Source organism: Mizuhopecten yessoensis, unplaced genomic scaffold (genome assembly GCF_002113885.1).
Source record: "Mizuhopecten yessoensis strain PY_sf001 unplaced genomic scaffold, ASM211388v2 scaffold4373_2, whole genome shotgun sequence".
Classification (NCBI taxonomy): Eukaryota; Metazoa; Mollusca; class Bivalvia; order Pectinida; family Pectinidae; genus Mizuhopecten; species Mizuhopecten yessoensis.
This window is the reverse complement of record NW_018405514.1, coordinates 1,189,091-1,205,206: the sequence shown is the minus strand read 5'-3', so window position 1 is coordinate 1,205,206 and position 16,116 is coordinate 1,189,091. Positions and strand designations below refer to the sequence as shown.

General features: G+C 35.0%; 1 protein-coding gene across 1 annotated transcript; it reads right to left on the bottom strand.

The window, feature by feature from the left end:
* Window positions 1-13,688: 13,688 nt before the first annotated feature.
* Window positions 13,689-15,807, bottom strand: LOC110448919. The gene is made up of 7 exons (XM_021495430.1): window positions 15,720-15,807; window positions 15,294-15,449; window positions 14,817-14,923; window positions 14,596-14,696; window positions 14,346-14,451; window positions 13,969-14,109; window positions 13,689-13,856 (listed from the first exon to the last, which is right to left on the bottom strand). Exons 1-7 carry the CDS (start codon window positions 15,805-15,807, stop codon window positions 13,689-13,691), a joined length of 867 nt encoding a protein of 288 aa, XP_021351105.1.
* Window positions 15,808-16,116: the final 309 nt, after the last annotated feature.

Below are 16,116 nucleotides of genomic sequence, written 5' to 3'. Positions count from 1 at the left end.
GCATCAAGATGAGGCAAGAAACACTTATTCTAATACAAATAGAATAGGAGTTGACTTCGCTACGAACCCCAAAACGCCATTAATGTAGCCTGCCTCTGTCATTGTGAAGCCATAACGTAACTCCAAATTGTTTCTCCGACAATAGAATTCACGGTGCAAAGATATTATGACTTTATATATGTTATCTTATCAAAATGTAATTAACAATGAATAGAAATATGTTGATAACTATTTGGGGTTCCAAATATAGAAGTTGAAAAAAGGGAGAATAAAAAGTTTGTCAATATTCACACGGTAAGTTGGCTTGATTGCAGATCCAAGGAACATGAAGAAGCCCCACCGTCCATATAAAAAACCAACATTTCTTTGGCAGGGTCTTTATGTCTGTCATTGTCTAGAAACAGAAATATTTACTGTTATCCTAGGATATTTAAATATAAACTTTATTCATTTTACAACAATTATGAAACAAGTTATGTCATCTTATATTAATCACTCTTGTTGGCCCGGATGTTAGCGCGTGTGGGTCTTAGTGTGGGAGGAAACCAGAGTACCCGGAGAAAACCCACGTAGTCGGTCAGGTGACCCCAACCTTTTCACGTCCGATCGGGGAATCGAACCCCTATGCTTATCAATTATATAACAAACTTCTAAAATAGCCGTACCTAGCAATATGGAGACACGTAGCCCTATTGCCATCGCCATGTGAGGTGATATGTAATAGCTTAAGCTTTCTCCGATATATCCGATTGATCCATACGTCATGGGTATCAAGGTTGATTCTCGGAAACTATGGGCAACCACTCTAGTCTGGATTACTAAAGAAATAACACAAACTTTGGACAATAGGAACAATCTGTTACCTTTTTGTGTTAAACAGAATTGGTACCATTTATCGCAATATTACAATATTAATATGATACATTGTATTTATTGATATATAAAAAGAGATATGTGGGACAATGTTAAAGCATGTGTTTAATCCTACTATATGGATTGGTTCATGTGTACTTTAAGTCCGAGCATCCAGGTATTCATTTTACAAAGAATGTTTCAGTTGATAAAAACACATCTTTCAGCACAGAATGCATTTCATGATGATGATTTTAGATAAGTTGTTTGAAAACATTTTGGCAATCAAATCTAATTTCAACAAAACTTTTTTTGAGCAGGTTTGGTAGATATCTACATCTGAGTGTTCCGTCCCCGAAGGCCAGAACGCCCCTTCTAGCAACCATCAGTAGGTACATGGGTACGGTTACTGTGCCATGTGGCATAGATCCTATGGCGAACAGGACTGACCCGAAACACGTCAAGCCTGTCAGAAGAATACCTGAGCCTAGAATAAACAAGCATATAGATGCGTTACAGAATGATGCAGGTCCCTGACACATCCACCTACGATGTTTTACACAAACACTTGTCCAGGAGGAGTTGTTCGATCTCCTACTGCATTGACATTGTGTGGTACTTGTTCCTTGCCTGGGTGCGTGACCTCGACGATACAAATATGAAACATATGGTCTTGTCAGGAGACACATTTGTAAGGTGAATAAATGGAAATTATCAATCCATAATGCATGATCTAAACATGGAAATATTATGCAAATAATCGCTTGACTTTGACCATAGCAGAACTGAATAATATTGATAACAAAACACCGTCTACTCATGATAAAAAAATGATTTGGTCAAATGGACAGATGGCATTGATCTATGAGACGACAGTCGTCACAGATAAATTAATGAGAAGGGAATATTTGTAAGACTTATACCATCTACAAAAAGCTTTAGAACCGTTTCAAAATTTTAATTACATACATATCTAATATATGATCTATGTAAATGAAATATGTTTTCATTTGTATTTTTCGATAGTGGGTTAATATTCATACATGAGTGTTAATCTTAGCATGACACACAATTAATTATGTTATTTCAGAAAACAATTTATATACTGTACATAATACGTGAAAAAAATAAAGCGGCTTTAAAACGTCATTTTTAAAATCTGAATACTTAGTTCTATAACCTCCCTAATAACACCGTTCACAATATAATTGATGTAGTTACGATTATTTCCAAGTTTATCGATCAGGTATCCCGAGGGCAGGCACAATACGTCTGACCTGTCAATAGCAGACATATACTGTACACATCGTGGTCATGCATGTAACTTATGCTATGCATAATTTTCTGTGAATACTGTTGTTGTTTTTAAACAATCACTATCGTGAAATATTAATTCGTCATCGAAGCGTTTTTTGATGATATATTAGAATTTTCATGAAAAATTCTATTCTCCTGAGTTCATGAAAGGAAGCCAAACGTTAGAGTACACACTTACATCCATCTCATGGTTGATAATAGTACGTTGTACCAGACTTCTCCAAGACCAAGACACATTTTACAGTCGGTCTGGTTAACTGTGTTGTTTGGTGCTATAGTATGACACTGTGAATTCATGATAAAAATGTGTGACACACATAGACAATGTCTTTTATTACAGGAAATCTTAACATGATTTGAATCAAATTTAATAACAAATCATAGCCAGTTGAGTGTTGGATAAGGTAATCAGGCACTGAATTATATATCGTTATGTATTAAATGTATGGTTAACACACACTGGTTGGTGTGATGTACCGATTTATAAATTCACCTGTCAGAAATCGTAGACATTTCGCAAAGTAACACTTTAATACAAGAGCAACATAGAAAACATTTTGTCGTACACTGATTGGTGTGTTGTATACTAGAAAAAGGTTTCTTTGACACTTAATGTTGTGTTGTATACTAGAAATAGGGTTGTCTACACTTCATGTTGTGTTGTATACATTAAATATGGTTGTTTGGCACTGAGTGTTGTGTTGTATACAATAAATATAGTTGGATTGAAATGAGTGTTGTGTTATATACTATAAATAGGAATGTCTGACACTGATTGGTGTGGTGTATACTAGAAATAGGTTTGTGTGACACTGAGTAGTGTGTTGTATACTAGAAATGAGGCTGTCTGGCACTGCATGGTGTGTTGAATACTAGAAACAGATTTGTGTGACACTGAGTGGTGTGTTGTTTACTAGAAATGAAGCTGTCTGACACTACGATGTGTGTTGAATACTATAAATAGGGTTATCTGCCACTGAGTTGTATGTTGTATACAAGAAATAGGGTTGTGTGGCAATGGGTGGTGTGATGTTTATTAGAAATGGGGTTGTTTGACACTAAGTTGTGTGTTGTATACTAGACATAGGGTCATCTGACACTGGGTAATGTTTGTATAATTTGTTAAAAAGAAAGAAGATTTGTTTGGTTCGAGAATAAAATTTTGGCCATAATCCGAAAGGGTGCGTACACATGAAAAGCTAGCTTTACAGGAGGTAAAATTTTGACAATAGCACACGACGCAAAATTGCAAAAAATCAAGTTTTACAACTTTACTTGGACCCAAATAATTCTGCAACCAGGTAGGTAATCTTTAATTTCAGACAGAGCTTAGGAAAAAAATTACTAGTTNTAAAACTGTACTAAAATTGGTATAAGCATGATGAAGTGGGCTATGTGAGCTTCACATTTGTAAAAAAGAAAGAAGATTTTTTTGGTTCGAGAATAAAATTTTGGCCATAATCCGAAAGGGTGCGTACACATGAAAAGCTAGCTTTACAGGAGGTAAAATTTTGACAACAGCACACGACGCAAAATTGCAAAAAATCAAGTTTTACAATTTTACTGCGACCCAGATAATTCTGCAACCAGGTAGGTAATCTTTAATTTCAGACAGAGCTTAGGAAAAGAATTACTAGTTGCGTAGGTCAAATTTTGGGTTAAAAATAGCAATTTTTGGCATTTTTTGGTAATTTTTGATGTGGTAACCATGGTTTTCACACAAGTGACATACATAGAAAAAAGAGGTTTATACACTTCTCAGTACTTTATATGTATTGTAAATGTAATGCAGTTTACAAATATATATACATGTATACATGTGTTGTGTAGGGTAAATCCGCTGTGTTTACATTTCCTCGACATGTGCCTTGTTTATCAGAGTCGGGCCATTTCTACTGTATTCTGCTACCACAAGGTTGTCCACAATTTTATTCTGTACACCAGTCGGTATAACTGATGATTATTATATCCAAATAGACTGCTAAAAGAAACCTTCATAAGGACGCATCAAAATAAACTAATATGTTCTCCTTGCTACAATGTCGACTTCCAGGCTTGCACAATACTTAGCCGAATGTTAAGTGCATCTATATAATATTCTTATATGGTGTAATAGATAAGTTCAAATAGTAACACACTTTAGTAATAACTATACTGATGCTACTCAATGACAGTATAAATGGTCCCCTCTATTTTAGCAATGAACATATTGGATTGTTGATAACTTACATTTACATGTATAGGACATGTTCATAGCCAATTTTATAAGGTAATTCTTGAACAATGAAGACAACCAAAAGTATCAGAACACTAACATTGTACATAAATAAACTATCACATAATCAACGCATAGTTCTAAAATATGTCAAACAAAAACCCCACCTGGCATGGTCCAACTAGTTTTTGTCGTGTAACCACCAAATATTCTACAAATATGTATCAGTAAAACCCGCAGTACAAACGTAGTTACGTCGCTGATGGTTTCTGATAAATATTGTACCTGTATGTGCGCTCAACCAAATCCTCATCATACAATCAAATAATTAGAACGTTAAAGAGCCTATAATTATTATCTGGTATATAGATTCAAAACACATAAAATTATAACTAATTATTTTCGGGTTTTAAATTTGTATTTATCAATGTATGATGACAGAATGATAATTGACAGTTACGGGCACAAAAATTTACAAGAAATCTATTGTCCAAGATGTATATTCGGCTTTTACGGCCTTTTGCTTTTTCGGCGTTGCAAAGCAATATGGGTTCGTAATATAAACGTAAAAGTACCTTTCAAAAGTGGTAATAACGCGAATGGGGGCGTAGTTATGCCCATTATAAAGTGGTAATAATGCGAATTAAGTCGTAATAACGCCTTTTAAAAGTTGTAATAACACAAATTTAGTCGTAATAACACATTTTAAAAGTCGTAATACTTCAAAATAAAGTCGTAACAACGTCAAAATTGTAGTAATACCGCGAAAATAGCATATTAACGACTTTAATTTGTTGTTAAAATACATTTTTGAAGGTAAAAATACAGCGGTGTTCCTCGGCATATTAAGTCCTGACTGCACACATTAAGTACATCCACCGGTATTCTTGCAATTTATCTGATGATCCAAGTTTCTTCTGTACAAACAAAGCCACTTCGATGATATCTGTATACCCTTTGTTACGGTACAAGTTCCTTCTGTACAAACAAAGCCACTTTGGTGATATCCGAATACCCTTTGTTACGGTACAAGTTCCCTCTGTACAAACAAAGCCACCTCGATGATATCTGAATACCTTTTGTTACGGTACAAGTTCCTTCTGGAAAAACAAAGCCACTTAGATGATATCTAATTACCCTTTGTTACGGTACAAGTTCCTTCTGTACAAACAAAGCCACTTCGATGATATCCGAATACCCTTTGTTACGGTACAAATTCCTTCTGTACAAACAAAGCCACCTCGATGATATCTGTATACCCTTTGTTACGGTACAAGGTCATTCTGTACAAACAAAGCCACCTCGATGATCTCTGTATACCATTTGTCACGGTACAAGTTCCTTCTGTACAAACAAAGTCACCTCGATGATATCCGAATACTCTTTGTTACGGTACAAGTTCCTTCTGCACAAACAAAGCCACCTCGATGATATCTGTATACCCTTTGTTACTGTACAAGTTCCTTCTGTACAAACAAAGCCTCCTCGATGATATCTGTATACCCTTTGTTACGGTACAAGCTCCTTCTGTACAAACAAAGCATCCTCGATGATATCTGTATACCCTTTGTTACGGTACAAGTTTCTTCTGTACAAACAAAGCCACCTCGATGATATCCGTATACCCTTTGTTACGGTACAAGTTCCTTCTGCACAAACAAAGCCACCTCGATGATATCTGTATACCCTTTGTTACGGTACAAGCTCCTTCTGTACAAACAAAGCCACCTCGATGTTATCTTTTTACCCTTTGGTGCGGTACAAGTTCCTTCTGTACAAACAAAGTCACCTCGATGATATCCGAATACTCTTTGTTACGGTACAAGTTCCTTCTGTACAGACAAAGCCACCTCGATGATATCTGTATACCCTTTGTTACTGTACAAGCTCCTTCTGTACAAACAAAGCCACCTCGATGTTATCTTTTTACCCTTTGGTGCGGTACAAGTTCCTTCTGTACAAACAAAGCCACCTAGATGATATCTGTATACCATTTGTTACGGGACAAGTTCCTTCTGTACAAACAAAGCCACCTAGATGATATCTGTATACCATTTGTTACGGGACAAGTTCCTTCTGTACAAACAAAGCCACTTCGATGATATCTGAATACCCTTTGTTACCGTACAAGTTCCTTCTGTAGAAACAAAGCCACCTCGATGATATCCGAATACCCTTTGGTACGGTACAAGTTCCTTCTGTACAAACAAAGTCACCTCGATGATATCTAATTACCCTTTGTTACGGTAAAACTTCCTTCTGTACAAACAAAGCCACTTCGATGATATCTGAATACCCTTTGTTACCGTACAAGTTCCTTCTGTAGAAACAAAGCCACCTCGATGATATCCGAATACTCTTTGTTACGGTACAAGTTCCTTCTGCACAAACAAAGCCACCTCGATGATATCTGTATACCCTTTGTTACTGTACAAGTTCCTTCTGTACAAACAAAGCCACCTCGATGATATCTGACCCCTTTGTTACGGTACAAGTTCACACGCCTCAGTGTTGCTGATAAAATTTTATGGTGATTTGCTAAGTAATTAAGTATTTCTTGCTGATTAAGGATGTACTCTTCTGAGGTTTAATTTACGTTCAAATCACGTTTCTATCTTTTGTTACAGATTTTTATAATAGTTAAAAAGTTATGACCATTTTTAATAGCAAACAAGCATCTGACAAATGTGTCAGAAAACCAGATGCCTGTTGTTTGAGGAAGTTGTTTTTACAAGTATTAAGAAAAGAACAATTCGGCGGACATTTTGAAAAAGTGTATTCTTACGCTTCACAAGAGCAAACACATGACCTTTTTGACACTAGATTAATCCCTTAAATTGTCATTGTGTCGCCATTTTTAATTTTGGAAAGTTCATTTTTGCTGTACAACTTTATATTGTTCAATATGATGAAAATAATATGCAACAATGTGGAAAATCATACATAATTGGTATTTGTTTACATATTCAGTATAATTGAACCACTTTTTATTTTTGACTCCGAAAAAGGTGAGAAAAAAAATACGAATATTAATGGGACAAAACAAACACAGACGGACCCGCATTTTTGGGATGTTTAAGAAAAACATTTTCTTTTGATTCATCAAATATTTTTAAAAAGTGTTAAATCTGCAAAAAGTGGTGATAAAATGTGCAATTTTCCATTAAAAAATAAGGGGAAGATTTAACTTAAATTGCTTTCTTGAGTTAATAGAAAGAGATGCAAAAAATCTACCTCACTATTTAAAGGAAAACTATTTTTATCAATTGTGCAAACATTCCTACATATTTGATAACACACTAGAAAGATATTGTCTTCATTTTTCTGCGAATGGTAAAAAAACAAAAATCCCCTAAAATCACATATTATGTTAATTTAGTATCTTTGACCGATCATATCACAAAAACGAAAATACGGACATCTGGGTTTTTTGGGGTTTTTTTTCTTCGTTTTCTGCTATGCCATTTACGCCTTTCCCCAATTTTTTCACTTCTCATAGGTGTACATCCTTGCGACCCATATAATGATACATCATAACAAAATTGTCTTCATAGCGACTTTATTGGTGTTATTACGACTTATAATATGACCGGTGCTAATGTCCAGCCTTGATTGGAGGAACGGCATTATGTGACGGATCTGTAAATCAAATTCTGAACTGTTATGGTATTGATGATGTCGATTTTGCAAGTAATATTTACTTGAAATTTAATATAACATGAATTCAATCTGAAATTATGTATCTTATTTTGTATATGAAGTCCTTTGCTCTGCGATTCGAAAATGGTCCATGCCATCAATGTGTTTTTGACATAAAAAAAATATCAATCTCGTTGTGAAAATTCATAAAATAAACCTGGTCCCGCCCCTCTAGATTTTAAGTATATATTTGTTGTATTCAGATTTTGGATCTTAGCGATGATCAAGGTAATAATGAGCAGTTACGGGCGAAAAAATAGAAGGTATTCATGGTATCCATCTCAGGATGTAATTGTACACCAAATCTGGTCGATGCAGATGACGTAGTATAAAGTATATGTCCTGGACAATCTTTTTTCAAGAGTTAAGGTCAAAGTTAAAGTCATGACATACTGACATAATTCTTGTACTCCGCAGTCCGCCATTCCATGTTATTGTATTTCAATCGTTAATGATCGCGCTACAAACGGCGATTATTCGCTGAAAAGCATTGACATTTATTTAATACAGTTACGTAGATAACCTTTTTTCTTCATGATGAATAAGTGATTGTGCTTTTCGTAGAGATATAAGCGTTTACGACGGTTACCATAAAAATCCCATTAAAATGATGTATTTTCACTTGGAAGATTTATTACAAAATTCACTACTTTGTCAGTATATTAGAATCATCATTTTAAACAACATGGTAATCATGTATGTGGGTTATGCAGTACTTTAAGACAACCATTTATAGCTTGATCATCCTGTGAGTAAACCACTGCCGAGAGAACAACGACCCCACCACTCCTCCTCTTAAATATATGTTTATAATGATTGGGTGTATATTACCATGGTTCCATGCCTACTACGGCGTCGTACAGTCATTGCAAATATGGTTTATTCACGTTTAATAAGCAAAAAACATACAGCCATGCTTTTTGTTATTCTACATTAAGTAATACAGATGTAATTGTCTCTTGGAAAGGGTGTGAGAGTAACGACGTTACATATAGTGGGGGGACACGTTATTTGGTTTTGTTCATAATTGTACACAGTGATTTGTATCTGGTTTTGTCATCGTAACTGAAAATCCTTTCATATATAACAGGAAAGGTACACAGCACTTTTTCTTTCTATCAAGTCGTTATAAACCACACTCAGTCGTTGTTTGTGCTGAGATTCTATAAATTTGGGCGACCGAGCGTGTGATGTGTAACATTTTGTTTTCGAATACATTAACATATCCTGCACAGGAAAACAACCATATTTTCATTTTCCTATTAAATAACATTAAATTCAATGTTATCTTTTATCTTTATGCTTACCATCGGTGCGATAAAGGGACAAAATGTAAGGGCATCCTTCTGTGAAACCCAGGTTTGGGTTGTCAATGTATGTGTAGCAGTTGTACAAGTACCATCGGATGTTGATAGTTAATATATAATAGATGGCAATCTTACAATCTTCAATCAAGATTTTATATTTGCTAACACAAAATCAAGCTATAAATATATATCAACAAAAAAACACGTAGGCATAAACAAACTGGAGCTCGTACTGAAAATCGATAAAACTGTGACATACAAAGTAAAATTAACAAAGAAAGTAATAATGCTAAAATGATTAAAACATACGATAGACAATTTATAAGAAATAGTTCTGTAATATCAATTAACTGTTTCACGACATTGTTGCAATTTAAGTTTTTAGCAGGCATCCTAAGGCTATATACGTGTCAAAATAAATAGTTTGTATTATAGGTCCCAGGCAAGTTCACCATCATTCAATCATTCAAACCGTTGCTACGGCATATCTTTTAAATATTTGTTTGATAAAACTGTGATAATAATAATAATAATAATAATACTATATATACCACATTTGATATAGCGCCCTTTCTAGCTAAATGTAGCATAAGCCACTCTAAAGCGCTTTACAGTACATAGATATACAATTTTATACAGTCAATACAATTAGCATATATATTAATCAATATATTATTGAGGAGGAATTTGCAGGAGCTGCCTTAACAGGCGCTAACTACTAGTCATATGCCACCTTGCTAATATCTCCTTATGTGTGTATGCCTGTGTGTGTGCTGGAGATGTATTGTGATAAGTGTTGTGTGCATTCGAAATGTTCATTAGCGTATTTTAATGTATCTTATGTGTCAGATAAGAAGGGTTATGTTAAAGTTAAATAGATGAATAATTTGCATGTGTTATCAGCAATGCGCTACGTTTCTCAAAGCTCTAGAGTCGTCGTGCAGTGAATAGAACGGATACAAATGACCTTTATAAACTAACCTTTACACGCATTGGCAATTACGTTAGTAGTGCAAAAATATAGTTTAGAAAATAGGTATATACAGGTACATGTGAACTAGAAAAGCGTTAGATTCATTAGGCGATAGTTTTCGCTTACTATTGTTTGTCTGTACCTAGGGCTTATGTTGTCCTATAATCTTTTCCGTTTGTGATAAAAAGTTATAAGTCCATGTTGTCTATTGTATTCATACATGCACACATATTAATGTTAATACTTACTTTTTACGGTGTCTTCATGTCGAGGTTGATTTGGTATTTAAGAAATGAGTGCGAATATCATGACTTTTGCGACAGATGTAGATTGCATACGGTCAAATTTACAGCACAACGTTCCAAAAGATGCAGGTTCATGCAGACTACAGAAAATGTGTAGGGTCCTTATCATCATCTTATTATGATAAAAAGTCATTCTTTGTGTGGTATAAAGGTCTACTATTTCTATAACGATCATCTATGCCACACAGCTACCCTTACTCTCTCGATAGAGATATAAAATAACTTTGATTCAACGTAGATTGATATTGCAAGCGTCGTCAGTGAGCTAGAAGACACCCGGACCAAATATTCTTGTTCTCCTTACACTTTTCCACGTGTCCTAATGTGACTATTTCCTTTGTTTGTATTTTCCATTTCCAGTCGAGTTCACCGGGCGGTTGTGTTGATACTTTGTTGTTTTCTTGTTGTTTTCGTGTTCTTGGTAAGCTTGTTCAACAGTGATTTTTCCATGTTTAAAGAAAACAAATTCAAATTTGTACATACCTTTGTAGATTTATACGTGTCGATTTAGATGTGTTGTATGCAAATGTAACAGACAAGATTTATCTGCTATTTGGTTCAATATGTAATTTTATTCATTGATAGAGAAAATAACGCAACTGTTTACTTTTCTCTTTACATAAATCCAGATCCAAAGTTTTAACAAAATTATAATCGGTTTACTTTTCATCATTCAGCAAGTCTCCAAAAAGAAACTTCGGTGGTTTTACTGATAGTCTTATTGTCTCAAAAGATGGATACCAAAATAGGTTAGGTGTTTAAAAAAATGATTATAAATCATCTATCAATGAATTATATACCGATGGATTATTTTATTTTCCAGGTACTTTAACTTGTAATACAATTAGTATCACATCTCATTAGAATGCGCAACACTTAGATTCTTTACAACATACTTACTTTAGATGCATAATTATTTAATACAAGCAGTGCTGTATGAGGACTTTGTAGCCACTAATTTCAGGCACTTACTACATTTACTTCTCTTATAGTATGATGAACTTGATGTTTTAGGGTCAAGCGCAGATGGACACTATAATGAACTGAAGACACGGGTTTTACTATCAATATACTAGACAAACAGCATGTAATGTATTTAATACTTCAATGGCCCGAACAAATCAGAGCACTTTTGTCTTCATACCATTTCGATTGTTGTTCAAATATTTATCCTTTTAAACAATAGGCTGCTTACCCATGTAACAAAATCAGTAGAATTCCAACTTAACTTAAAAGCATTGTTTGCTGCCTGTTAACTTTCACAGCTTTCAGACATAGAATTAGAATAAATGAACAAAAGAAAACCACAAAAAAACCATGTCAAACTGTTAGCTGCATAACACAGGACTAATAGTGTAACTACAACAATCTTACCAATGGGTTATAAGCGACGTCACCAACGGTTTAGTCCCAAGGTGGACATTTCTAGTTTGATATAGTCTGGTTTAGTTGCTTGCAGTCAGGCGCAGAAACATAAAGAACTGCAGACAAGTGTTTTTCCGATCAATATCTTAAAAATCAACATTTCATTTATATAGTGATTTAACGGTCACAATATCCTTTTTACTGTCTCCATTCCGCGTCGCCAGTAAAGCTCAATTTGTATCAGTATAATTACGATATACCATCGCAAATCTCAAAAATACAATAGAATTATTCCCTAAATAACGTGTACTTCTCCAACAATAAATAAACGTTTCCTCACTCCCGACTCATTGAATAAACCTACTAGGTGTTACTAAATATATCCAATAGTTGATAACATCCTGGAATTTATTTTATAAGTCGATCTTCTCAGTATGACGCAAAGTTTCCCTTTTTGACACCATAATTCATGGTAATTTTTCCGCCGGTCAAAAACAGGAATAATGAAATCCTGACAGAAACATCTGGTTTTCTAGATATAATATCTGAACGTTGTGGAAGAAAAAGGTCCCCAATTTCATGATAGTTGGTTATCATGTTTATCTAACTCTCGTTTGTTAATATTCAAATTGAATTAGATAAACATGATAACAAATCACAACTCTTTGGAGAACCTCTATATATCCGTGTCAATCAAGACTAATTGTGTGAAATGTAGTATAACCATAACATGTATATCCATGCCTTTCAACACATACTGTATTACATAAAATACAGCAATAACGTGTATATTCTTGTCCAAACAGACATTGTTACAGGTAATACAATACAGTTTCCACATTCCCTGTCTATCAATGCAGATAGTGGCACATGCAATACAACACTGACCAGTTTATCCTTATGCATAGACTTTATTCATTTTACAAAAAAAAATAAACAAGTCAAATAAAATAGTTCAACTAACATATCTTCTTCTAATGGTCAGTTTGAGGTGTGGTCCATTGTTTCTGTATATGTGGTCGGTAACTGAATCCTAGACAATAGTTCTGTTGATTCCATATTGTTTTTCCTCCACTTGGCAATCCTCGAGTTGAAAGCACAGGCCTAAAAGAGTACAAACCACCAAACACGATGAAAGATCGAAACGGAAAAGGGTATAATTTATATCTTAATTAGATAAGAGACAGTAATTGTTTACTTTATAATGCAATATTTAATGATAATGCAATGATTGTCCTTATCTCAGCAAATGTTTATGTAATGATAACATATGCAAACTTACCCCTCTGAAATCCAGCACATTCATCATCACAACCAAGACCACGCTGGAGGACGCCATCAATATCAACATCAAGAAGAAATGCTTGTAAGAGTTCAGAGCACTGTTCAAATCAGTCCTGTGAGTAGGATATATAAGTTGTGGTGGGTTTTTTTTTTATTGTAAAACAGTGCGACATATGTGATCAAACGCTGATCGTGCAGCTAGTTTCACTACACCGAAAGAACAACTAATTTAAACAGAGACTCAATCCAAAAATCCAAAATATTAGTTCCTCTTCTCCCTTATGACATCTGTCAATAATTTAGAATTTGAAGACACTTTTTGTCATGTTGTTGATAAATCACGAACATGTGTCTTTACTATACGGACAGATTCAATCTGATAACGTTAATAATACGTACTGTTCAGGTTTCTGCAGTATATATCCAGCGGCAAGTAAGCTGAACGCTGCTGTTAGGTGTCTCACTAAATAAAAAATACATCCGATAGTCCCAACAAAGGCGGCGGGACTGATAACGACAAGGAGCTGCCATGCTATTATCTAAAACATTCAACAGAGCCATGCATTATTCTTAATATACTCAGTAACAGGACAGAAAACCATCCCTAGTTTTTACACTCCACCTACACCAAACACCGATATACAAACTTACCGAATATGTCGTTGAACCTATTCCATATGCTATGGCGAGGATAAGGGGGTGGATGGCCGGACAGAATCCCAATAAAACAAAAGCAGACGTCATCCATATTATGGCTGCTGTGAGAACGACTCCATGACAGTCAATGTACCTCTATAAAACAAATGTATGTATTTACTGTTCTGAATTTCACAATCAGTATAGCTATCTATTCTATTGTTTGCATGTACATGTATGAAATAGAATTCTACCAACATGATAATACAGATATCATTCATAGTGTTCAAAGTCAAATATTGAAGCAACGGTAGAACATGGTCGTTTTGTGCATCTTTGTTGCATCTTGGTTTATTGGGAACAGGTATAAAGCTGAATCTAGAAACACTTACCAGTAATATAGCAACGACAGGAGTTGACAAAATGATGAGAGAAGGAACGCCGGTAATGTAGCCTGCCTCTGTTACTGTCAAGCCATACCGTAACTCTAAAAAGTCTCTACAACAATAGAATAAAACTCTATGACGGTAGCTCTGCTCTGCTTAAACATCGAAATATACCGATGATTGTTTAATATTATAGTTTTACAAAAATTGAAGGAGAAAATCAATTTAGGGAAAATACGGATAGCAATATTCTTACGGTAAATTGGCTTGCTCACAGATCCAAGCGCCTTGGATAAACCCCATCGTCCATATAATCAGCCAAAAATTCGTCGGCAGGCCATTTATGTCTTTAAGTGTCTAAAACACAAAATGGAAGATTTTTATCTTGGATACTTCAATTACTTAAACAAGAAAACCTTCAGTTTTTTTCTTTATTATAGAATTGCGTCAAACGATTGTGTTTGAAATGCAACTCACTGGAGTTTTGCTTTTTTCATAATCATCTGCTTCCAAGGGTTTCTGCTTTTGAAGAAGTAAGACGAGACAAACTGCACACATACAACTGAATCCAGAGGCAACTGCTCCTATATGAAAATAAATGTCAACAACGTGCTTCCATGAAATATGACAACACAAACCACAGCAATTTCGAAAGTAAACAAGCAGATGCTTCTGGAATGTGAGCGTTGCTGCACCACATTATGAATTACCTAATGTCTTCTCTCGTGTGACCTTCAATTATCGCATCATATCACGTATACCTTCTTAAAATTACTTATATATATCATGAGGGCCCAACCAATGTCAACCATGGTGGGAATCTTTAAGGGTATATATAAAATCAAATATTTTCGCTGGGATAATGGCATGCACAAACTATGGCATATCTTTACCTGTAGAAGATCTAGTCATGACGATTGATCAATTGTATAATTAAGTTCTTTTAGTACCTACCTAACCATACAGAGACACGAAACCCAACTGCTGTTGCCGCAATGTTAGGTGTTACAAAATAGCTTAAACTTTTCCCCACAAGTCCGACTGTACAAAACGCCATGGGTACAACAGTTGCTCCTGGGAAGCAATAGGCAACCACTTTGACCTGAAGTACTAAAGAAAGGGTTGCATGCATTTGAAAACAGAATTGCATATGTCTTAAATGGGGTATTTGATGTCGAATACTGCGTTATAACATTATTACAAGAGACATGAGCCAAAATAGTTTTAATGCGTTATGGTCTGTGTCACTGTGTCAAGGTATTCGTTTCAAACTTTTAATTGATCAAACTACATACTGCTGTAAAAGTGCCTTTCATGGTTATTTTAGTTTATCAAAACATTCAAATATATATTTTTCGCACACTGGGTATAAACATCTACCTTTAAGTGGCCCATCCCCAATGGCCAGAATGCCCCGCCCAGCAACCATCAATAGGTACATCGGTAGAGTAGTCGGGCCATGTGGCATCGCTCCAATTGCGAAAAGGACTGACCCAAGCAACGTCGTTAGGCTCAGGAGAATCGCAGAACCTAGAATAATCAAGCACAGCGAAGCAAAGAATATCATTGGATATCCCACGACAAATACTTTCCAGGAAGTATTGTTCGAACTCTCAATTCTTTGCCATTGTCTTATGTTTGCTCCTTTTGTTTGTCCTTGGCATTAACTGTACGAAACTGAAACGTCATGTCTAGTCATGATAGTTATATGTTAAGTTAATTGCTAAAATATCTTCAGAATTCATTGTAAAGACACGGTTATATTTAGCAATTCCCC